Source organism: Seriola aureovittata, chromosome 10 (assembly GCF_021018895.1).
Source record: "Seriola aureovittata isolate HTS-2021-v1 ecotype China chromosome 10, ASM2101889v1, whole genome shotgun sequence".
NCBI lineage: Eukaryota > Metazoa > Chordata > Actinopteri > Carangiformes > Carangidae > Seriola > Seriola aureovittata.
Window position 1 is genome coordinate 11,182,428 of NC_079373.1, and position 10,785 is coordinate 11,193,212.

The 10,785-nt window shown below is 38.0% G+C and overlaps 1 protein-coding gene across 1 annotated transcript; it reads right to left on the minus strand.

Moving 5' to 3' along the window:
* Window positions 1–923: 923 nt before the first annotated feature.
* On the minus strand, window positions 924–9,908 carry saal1 (serum amyloid A-like 1). Its single transcript, XM_056388291.1, has 13 exons — window positions 9,774–9,908; window positions 8,642–8,841; window positions 8,132–8,233; window positions 7,609–7,692; window positions 7,437–7,516; window positions 7,302–7,361; window positions 7,109–7,224; window positions 6,742–6,907; window positions 6,197–6,279; window positions 5,882–6,067; window positions 4,218–4,375; window positions 3,964–4,056; window positions 924–2,798 (listed from the first exon to the last, which is right to left on the minus strand). The coding sequence occupies exons 1-13, from the start codon at window positions 9,775–9,777 to the stop codon at window positions 2,721–2,723; spliced, it is 1,410 nt and encodes a 469-aa protein (XP_056244266.1). The 5' UTR covers window positions 9,778–9,908; the 3' UTR covers window positions 924–2,720.
* Between the last annotated feature and the right edge of the window lie 877 nt (window positions 9,909–10,785).

Genomic DNA, 10,785 nt, shown 5'->3' on the forward strand with positions numbered 1-10,785 from the left:
CTTTGTTTAAAAAAATTGCTTTCCTTTTTCATTGTTGGTGTATAGACAAAAATTTATATTTTTCAATCCAAATTTTTTAATTGATTTGAGGATGTTCAGCCTAATTTTGAAACTGACACTGAGCATGCCTGGTGTAAGATTATTGTTGGGAATATACCTTTTATCCTCTGTATGAATTCACTTGTGTTGATGACATTGTGAGAGAAATATTATTGACAGTGGTCACACGCGGTATAGCATAATTACAATACCCTAACAGATAAGCTAGTTGAAGCAGCAGAACCGACAGTTAAGGCAAATGCAAACATCAACATCACCACATCACATCACCAATCTCCTTTGCGAGGAGGAAACGTCAATGTCTTTGATATTCGGGGATCACGAAGGGGAAAGTTTCATTGTGATTCTGTTGACAAGAGATAGAAAGCCCAGGGAACTCAGGAAATGAGCTGAAGGGGGCTTTGATTGCACCCAACAGCATCATGTGTCTTTATTAACACGCCTTGACCAGGTGGTTGTGAATAGGCCAGGCCTTGGAATCAAAGGAGAGGGAACGTGATGCTGCACACACAAGCATTCTTCATCCCTTCATTATCCCTCCTGCTCACCCAGCAACAGGTACTACTCCAGTGTCAGGGCCATTTTACACACTCAGGAGGGCTTAATTCAGATGGTCCAGCCCTGACCACATTGTTATTTTTGTCATCCAAGAGAGATCAGTCTTGGCCTGACACAAAAATTATTCTTAGAAAATATGCTCAGTTCATGTCGAATGAAGAATGCCTTCAATCATGAGTCTCCTAATCCCTTTCACTGACGTATCCACAGAAAATACTTGTTCATCCCATTTGGTCACAGATTAAAGACTATTTGTTGTTGTAGAAAAGCTGTTTATTAGCCCAAACACTGACAGCCCACACATGTGAAAGGTAGTGTTATATTCTTTCTGGGTTACATAAGGACTTTGAACACATGAATTTTCACACAAATGAGAGACCAAAATAGAACGTATTTCACTGTGAGGGTAAATGTCAGGTCATTTAAAAAAAAAAAAACCAGCAAGTTAGTTTTGTGGGCAGAGGTAAACAGAAAAAGAAATAAATGACATCCAGCATCAGCATCAGACAGGCCTGACATGCCTTGGCGTCACTGATGTGTATAAAGCACCGGCCACACGAGCAACGGCCTGCTGCGTTAGGTTCATGGAGTCAGATCATATCAAGCTGCTGTGAAGCCTGGCAGACTGACAATGAAGTTTGGCAGGGCAGCAGGAAACATCTGGGCTTCACTCTGATCTCTATGACATGACTTGCCCGGGAGCGAAGCCTGAAGACAGAGCAGCCAGCAAAGTGCAAGTCACTGGCCACAAGCAATCTTGAAAGGCCAAGCATGATTACATCTACATCATTCTTGCCATTTACAACACAAACACAACATGACTCGCAGATCAAGGCACCGGCCACCTATGTGCATCACGAGTCTAGTCAAGGTTCAGAACGTGTTTCAAGATAGCAGGATTAAAAAGACAGTTTTTTTTTTCCCATAGGTGGTGATCTCTGTCTCGCATACACTCTGACCATTTCAGGATTTCCATTAGAAAGAGTGTTCTACATATCAATCCAAGCTTTAATTAAAAAGCTGCTATATTCAGAGCCTTCGTAAGCTTGCTGGAAAATGCGCAGGCTGTCCTGCTCTTCTCCATGAGTGGGTGAAATGGTGCATTTGGAAACCAAATGAGTTCATTGTTGCCTGGCTCAAGCCTTTCATCTAATTTTATTGTCCTTAGCGAGTGACTGTCACCCTCTGGTAAACACTTGATGTTGTCATCAGCATTAGCACCATTACTCATATGCTTGGAAAGGTGACTCAGTACACATTCAATGCAATTTAATTTGATACAGAAATGTATATTTTCATTGTATTAAAAAAAACAACTGATTAATTAAAACAATGTATACTTTGTGATAAAGGTATTTAATGTTTAAGAAATAAATATGGAAACATTTTGTTAAGTTTTGGCTAAATGCTGCAGTGAAGGCTTGTATGTCAAATTTTCTGGAAACATGACTGACAGACATTTGCCTTCATGTAGTAGAGCCCAAAATAATGTAATTATCAAAGGTAGTGTATACTTCATTGAACTGTAACATGTACAACACTACAGTTAGATCTTCATTGTACCAGTGTCTTATTTACATTTTGAAATAATAAAGAATAAATAAATAAAATAAAAAAGAGAACATGCTCACAGGTTAATGAATTTGGATGTCAATTGACTGCCTTCATATAAATGCTCTGTAATTTTACAGTGATATGTGCAAAGGTAGTCCGATGAAAGCCATTAATATCATTATTATTATTATTAATATTATTGTTATGGTTTTCTGTTGATTCTTTAGGTTGAAAAAGTGAAGCACCTCTCTATAGACTGTTCTGCTGTTTGACTGAGGCCTGTGCATCCAGCAATGATAAAAATGTTTGAGTAAAAATTACAAGCACATATTGTTTTCAATAAAAAGACATTATTTAATTAATACAAAAATAGTATTCTAAAAACAAGTAAAAACTTAAAACATAAGCGTAACTTGGTGTGACATCCGAGTCTTTCCGGTGGAAATGCAAATATTCTGACTTGTAGCAGGATCTTTGGAGAGGAAATAAAGTCCACTATAAAAAGCAGTGGTGAGAGTCAGGATGAGTGCTGAACACTGATCTGTGTCTCAGTCAGGAAACTGTTTCCTCACCACGTCTGCCAGCTGGGGATCAGTCTCTGCCAACATGAGCTGCAGGTGCTGAAACTGCACAGGAGGAGGAAGGGTGGGGTGGAAACATGATGTTTATTTTCCACAGGAGCTGGTGGTGTATAGTAGCAGTCCATCACATGCCCTAAACTGACACAAGCTCTAAAAATAATCCTTTATGTGAACAATGGCATTACAGGCAATGGTTTGCACACGTGACCATTAAGCTACTCCAGAGAAAATATGTGGACAAGAAATTTGAAGAAAATTCAACATCAAAAGCAGCAATAAAGACAGTTATCCATCACAAGATACCAGAGTCTACAATGATATTTTAAAACTGCTTATTTTGTTTCACTAACAGTGGAGAAACCCAGCGTTATTCCACTTAGAACTACTTGAAGGAGCTAAATTGTTTTCTAGAGCTAAATAAATTCTCTATTATTCCTTTTAGCAGAAACAAAAAAAAATAATACAAAGTATAATTGGTTATTAGATAAGGAGTTTAAGATTGGCCAGCATTGAAATTACCAAACATTTTACAATGGACTTTGATCTAATGAAAAGCAGAAAGGATATTAAAGCAATAGTTCAGGTTATTTGAAGTGAGGTGAATGGGGTCAGCAGATAAAACATATTTTAGCCACTTCAAAAATGTCCACCGAAAAAAAGCCAACATCGGTTTAAGTGTACACTTTATTTTGAATATTTTCACTGCTTTATCTTGCTGTCAAACAGCCCACTCGTTTTTTTTCAACCGTTGAACCACCATATTACTCCACACAAGCAAACCTGCTGTATTACGCCACTGATCAGCTGTTTAAGTCAAAAAGAGTTGAGTGTATGTGCTTGGGAATACTGTAGTTAGACAGTGGGTGTTCTTTAGGTGGCTAAACAGGTTTTTTTCTGCTGACCCCCTGTCCAAACTGACAGTGCACTGATCCAAATGTACTACAGGAAATACACTAATTATGTATCTAAGTATCTCACATAACCCCATGAAAAATAACCCAAATTATCACTTTAATATTCCACAACAAACTGTTACAAGTGGAGCTTGATTGTATTGTACCTTGGTTGACAACCTGTGTAAGGGATTACAGTATGTGAAAGGAAAAGAGGTAAAGCCTCACCCCTCATGCTGACATTAAAATTATATATCTTTCATTGTATTGCAATGCATGTTTTTAATCTACTTAAACTGTTTGGACAAAATACTTACCGAAGTCTTAAAGTTGGGCAGTAAACTGCCAGCAGCTATGAGACATGTCTTCTCTGTCAGAAAACCTTTATTCACCAAATCTGCCACAGTGTCCTATGAAGAAGGAAAAACACGATGGACACTTCAGTGACCTTAGAACAGAAAGTTCTGGTTCATATTGTTGCATTTTATCCTTAAACAGCTGTATTTAAGAATCTGAGTAAATAATATGATCCAACAGGGAAGTGAGCAGGGTGTTCCTTTGGTGGCATTACCTTGGTGATCTGATTGAAGATGTCAGCTAGAAACTCAGCTGTGATCTCTGCCAGGGTCTGGAGCAGTTCATCTTTTGTGCTTTCTTTGTTGGTACCATCATCTTTGCACTCACTGTGGTTCTGGAGCACCCGCAAAATGGTCGCTATAAGGGAGGGACCTGAAAACAACAGACAGAAGATATTTGCAGAATAACAGATTCAATTATTTATTAAAAGTAAGCACATTGAAAAGGAGGAAACACTGCACCTTTTTACTGTCAAAAACCTACTGTAAGTCTGAGCAGGTATTCTTATTAAATTTGTATTGTATTCTTTTTTTAATATAAAACTAAAACACTATAGGATATACTAGTGTTCACTGGTGTTTTGTTCAATGTCCACATAGAAAAGAGGGTCAAACTGTGACTGTTTTGAACAGTCTCTCTTCCCACTGTGAGGAAAATGCACTAGTTTGAATGCAGTTTCCAGTGAAAAGCAGCAGCTGTGTGTGAACTGCACAGACAAAACAATCCCTACAGTTTTGGGGGATTTGGATGTTTTTGTTGGCCAGTAACCACTTCAAACAAGGAAACAACTTGGAAACAACAACATTCACGTGGCACATTTAGAAATATCAGTGGAGCTGCTCAGAAAAAAAGTATATACGTTTTCAACTTTTCACTTGAATATCTGTAGTTTTCCTAAAAACTATGACCACCTAACTCAGTACTTATCCACTGTAAAGCATATTTTTTCAGTGATTGCTCTAGCAGAAACTCGGCTCAATGAGGATATAGCATGTCTTTATCCGATGTCACAATTCATTTCTGTTCATTCTTGCAGGGAGAGCAGAATAAGAGATGGAGTCTCAATTTATTTACAAAACCACTTAGTCTTAATTTAGATAAGTCTGATGTGGAGTCATTGTTCATCAAAACTCCCTGTTGTTTACCTTTTTGATGTCAAAAGTATTATAACTGAATGTACCTATAGACCACCTGATTCTGTCATCAGCACTTTCACAGATGCCCTTTACTGTACCCTGGAAATTATATGTAAGGAAGAGAAGATGTGTGTGTTACTTGGCAATTTCAATATCAACCTCCACAAAGATGAATTGTCATCTACTGTTGATTTTCTTAACACACTTTCTTCAACTTATTTTTATCCCGGGATTCATACACACTATAATAACAAGCTCATCTGCTACGCTCATTGACAACATATTAATTAATTATCTAGATTACAATATTACTGCAGGATTATTGTTGACTGATACTTCTGATCATCTTCCCGTATTCCAGTTGATTCAGACCAGGGTCAATAAGCACAGCAAATCTAAATACTCCACAAGAGATCACAAGAATTTTAATGATACTGGTGAGCTGATTTAAGCCACTGCTAAAGAAATACTTATCATTATTATCAAGTATCATTATGAAGTTAAAGGATTCAGCAGAGGGACCCGATGGACTCAGAACTAACTCGATAAAAGAAATTGTTAATTCAGTCATTGATCCTCTTACCCATATTTTCTCCTTATCCTTACGGATAGGTGACCATGATACTTTTACAAATTATCGTCCAATCTCATCTGACATTCACTTATTCATTGATTTCATTTACCTTATTGTCATACTTCCAATCATACATTTTTCATCAAATTTAGAGGTTAGAAAACTTACTTGTGTCACTTTTGCTGGGCCATTGCTCCTGGCAACTATGAAGAGCCTGAAGCACAGAAAACGCCTGAACCAAAATGCTCTTCTGCTCTTGCAGGACAACTGGAGGATCATTTGGCTGGCAAAGGTCCTCACATACCACCCCACAAACAAAGTCCCATATTGCTTTGCCGGGTCCATCAGGGGCCGCTAGAAGAAACAATAAAACAATGTCTTATCTGTTAAGAGTTCACTGATTGAGTCAACAACTCCAGTGAACACGTTTCAGTTCTGAGATGGAAAGCCAGCAGCTGAACTCAGTATGATGATCAGTCTTACCAAAAACCTGAATGCCCTCATCTATGGTGGTGAGGAGTTGGAGGGCATGAAGGTAAACCTCCAAGCCATTCGGACTCTCTTGTCTGTGAAAACAATTTATTATTATTGAATGCTCAACTACATCATCAACATCATGTATTTAGTATAAACTCTGCTGTATCACACAAATAATGAATAATGTATCTGTTTTATGAGGGAAAAATAAAAAGCAAACTACTGGTGCATTGCATTAATATATATACAAAAAAGAGAGGAGGCAGTACCAGAAGTGTGTTCAAAATCATAGACAGAATTAATCTGTACTTGCATAGTTGGTGCCTTGAATTCTATAACTTCTATATCAAATTTGATATCAAGTGATGTGACTGGCTGTCGTATTCACAAATTCCCTGCAGTTTATACACATAAACTCATTTAACTGGTTCATTTTTTTTTTTTTTTTTTTTTTTTTTTATACTTGTAAGACTTTTTTATTCCCTCTGAAAATAAACATGAGCATGAAATAACAACTAACATTCTCCTGAATTAAAATTTCAGATTCCCACCTAAGCTGCTTGGCTGCCTCAAGAAGGCATGAGGCCACGTCCAGACAGCTTTCACCATCATCCTCCTCCTCCTCTCTTGGCTGAGCTGTGATCCAACTCTTCATCAGCTCTTCGTCAAGATCAAACAGTTTGTCAACCAGCTCTCCAACCTTCTCAAGCAGGTCAGCTGGGAAAACACACACAGTATTTACTGATAATAACCATTTTAGAAAGCAGACAAAAGGTTACAAATAGTTAAGATAAACAGCTTACAGGGATTTTGAGTTAATGTAATTCATCTTGGTATGTCAACAAAATATTCTTTTTTATCCACAAGTAAAATTTCATAAGCTCTTTATATAGAAAGGAATGAGTGAAAACAAAGTACTGTTGGTAGAACTGCACATGATGAAACAGAGGCGGGAACGCACAGACGTCTGCTGTCGTATTCGCTGAAGCCACAGGGAACTAACATCTTTCTGAGAGACACAGGTCAGCAGCAATCTGCAAACATCAGAAAAGGTTAATACTTCTCTCGCAGTCTCTCTGTCTCACATGTCTACAGAAAATGCAAATATCACCTGCTTGTTTCCAGAAGCGTTGGAGGATCTGTATCTCCGAGAAGAAGCAACAGCACAGCGCTGTGGACACACGGGGAGTTGCAATAAGTTGAATGAATTGCAGTAGGACAATTACAGATGATGACTTCCACTCACCCTAAATCTTGATTTTGGCTGAGAGTCAGACAAGTGTCAGGAAAACAAGCAATGTTTCCAAGGATTCCCACACAAATTTCCTATAGAAGCACAAGAAAAATCTATGACCTGTCTTTGGAAAAAGGGTTATATTTTGACACAGAATGCATATAAAGAAAAGGACTTCACTCACAGTGAGACGTGGACAATGAGATTTGGCTATCACCCCCAGGAGGATATCTGTAGCTTTGAATTCCTGCAGGAAACCAGCCACATCCTGAAAAAATAGTTGGTTAAAAAAAAGATCATTACTAAATATATGAACCTTTCCATGATTTCCTATTCACTCCATTTAGACTCATGAGGGTAAGATAAATAACAGACACACCCGTCAGTATATACAGGTCAACAGTATGGCAAACTACATTCTCCCAAATTATCATGATATTAAATCAACTTCTCTAAAAGAGTTTCAATAAAAAGCAGAATATTATAACCTTCATGAAGGGAGGATTTGTTGTAGGACTGTCTATTAGAATGCATCACTTTTAGCTAGGTGTACCTAATAAACTGCCAACTAAGTGTATCATTTTAATTCACTGGTAATGTTTTATAAAGCAACATATTTCATCACTCGTGGCTAAATTACCCTGATGAAGAAAATAATTTGTAACCAAAGAATGTGAAGCCTATGGGACAAAGATAAAGAACTCTACCTTATCCATTGCCATATCCCAGACTCTACACAGATCTTCCTCATCATCATCAGGGAGCTGCATTTGACCTTCAGAGTCCTTCTCTGCATGCTCTGTGACCATCTACAAGACACGACCATTTTACAAACATTAAGACACCTTATCTATAAAGGGCTGTGTGCATCAGAGAGACGGCACAGAGGGACAATGTGTGACACAGTGGGGATGGGTCCATCAGTTGAATATCAACTGTGATTTAAAGATTTTACATTGCAAATGATTTGATCTGTAGTCTCTAAATTGGCTGATCAGAAAAGCCTGTGGTGAAATAGTTCTAGAAAATAAATGCAGCACAAATTGTGTCGTCATGGATCAGGTAGTGACACTGGCAACAACAATGTTGTCCCTGTTTGGAATGAGCATACTCCAGCATCTTTTCCAGACAAATTCAGATTAAGATTACTTGCTTTTTTCCACTGAGCCCATGAATTACTGCTTCATATTTGACAATAACAATAACAGCCTGCCTACATGGATGAGACGAGTCAGGGTGCTGAAAAGCCAGTGCTTGCTGTACACAGTGTCTCCAATGGCATCCAAATCTTCGTCCTCCTCTCCATCAGCCGTTTCTGGGGGTGGCGATGGGTTACGGTCCATTACAGGGGACTCTATTCCAGTGCGAGATGTCAAGCTATCGTTCTCCACCTCCTCTGCACCATCAACACTGCAGTCTGGTAGGGAAAAAAAACAGTGATATGAATTAGAGTTGGAGAATAAGATTAAACCACCATGTGACAGAGATTCATCAGCAAATACAGATTTTGTTTCTACTAAGGTGACTAATATCTCAAGATATCTCAAGATATTGAGATGCCTGACAGATATTGAGAAGAGGTTTAAATTATTCTCTGAATGTCAGGATTTATACTTAGTTGCCAGTTTAAGTTTATTATTTACACCTAAACACATCTAAAACTAATGCCACTTAATAGAATATCCTTGCAATAAGTATTTCTTTCATTAAATCTTTAATTCTAAAGTTTAATTGCAGCAGTTTTAATTGCAATGTTGATTCAACTTCATTATCATTTTGGAGTTTATACTTATGCTACTGCTGTTGAATTGTAAATCTTAGGTACTGAAAAGTCTTTATATTCTGTCCACCCTATTTATTCACTGGTGGAAGAATTACTCAAATCTGTTACTCAAGTAAAAGTACTGATGCAAAAGTGTAGAAATACTCCGTTTCTCTGTCTGCATTTAAAGTACCAACGTTGTAACATCTAAATGAACTTAGGAAAGTACCAGTTACCAGTACCAAAAGTAATCTTATGCATTTATAATCTAAATCTGCGAAGCAACTAGTTACTAAAGCTGTCAAATAAATGTAGCGGGGTAAGGGACACAATGTTTTCTTTTTTAAATGTAGTGGACTAGTATAAAGTAGCATATTAACAGAAATAATCAAGTAAAATACGTTGCTACCTCAACATGTCACTGAAGTACAGTCCTGGAGGTCTGTAGGTCTGTGCTTGGTCACTTTAGCATTTATTTTGGCTTCCAATTACTTTCAATTCAACAATTTAGCTAGCAGATGCAAATGTCGCTGTTATCGGTAGGTAATTGTCTAGCTGTCATATTCATAAACGTCTTGTCAACTCACCCATAGCGACCGCCCTCTGCAAACGTAACTAGCTGGTAAATACTTAAACCAAAATAGTCGTGTTTGTTTTTTCACAGCACAAGACGTTTCAAACAGCCTCCATTTGACTTGAGTCACTAGCTGCGCATGCGTCAAAGCTGTACGTACTTCCTTTTGTGGTCGACCACCTCAGGGTTTAAAATATTACTGCTGCCTCCTGCAGGGCGCAGGGGGAATGACAGGGTACCGAGGCTATTGAGGTGTGGCTGGAGGAAGCATGTACTGTAGGCTACATGTACCTTTTTTCATTAGCCCTAATTCAGAGCTGTGTGCTGTCTGAGTTTAGTGCTCATAAAGTTCACTATAACCTCACTGTAGTGATTGTAAAGTTTTAGTGACTCATCAGCACTGGTTCAAAGTCACACAATACATTAACAAATACTGTACTTGAGTGCCATTTTTAGGTAGCCTACATGTACTTTTCTTGAGTATTATGTTTCCATTTTCTGTTATTTTACACTTCTACTCTATTACATGTCAGAGTGATTTATATGATAATTCTGTTCCCCTTTCTGATAAGGCACCAAGGGGTTTGTGAGCTGTAATAAATGGTTTTATTAATATTTGACAAATCATTCACCAAGGCTTTAGGAACCGTTTCTGTTTGTCTGTATGTGGGATTCCAGTTGGGCCAATGGGTGTCAATATTTTGGGGCAGACAATACAGGTAGGACCCTTTCATTGAGGGACAGGTGTTGCTAGATGGAGAGGGCATATAGTTTTACGTCACGCCAGGTATGCTGCACTTATAGATTAAAATATCATGTCGTTGGGATGTTTATGGACACTGCTTGACGGAATCCTGTGTATGTTTTGTGGACTACAATGGTGAAAATAAACTTTGCATCATAAACAATAATAGAGAAAATTGAACGATATTTCTACTATACATCACGTCACGTCTATGCAGCCCCACAGCGACTTAAAGTTTTAGCCTTAGCCACTATTAAAGCATTAATAGGAAAAACATCTG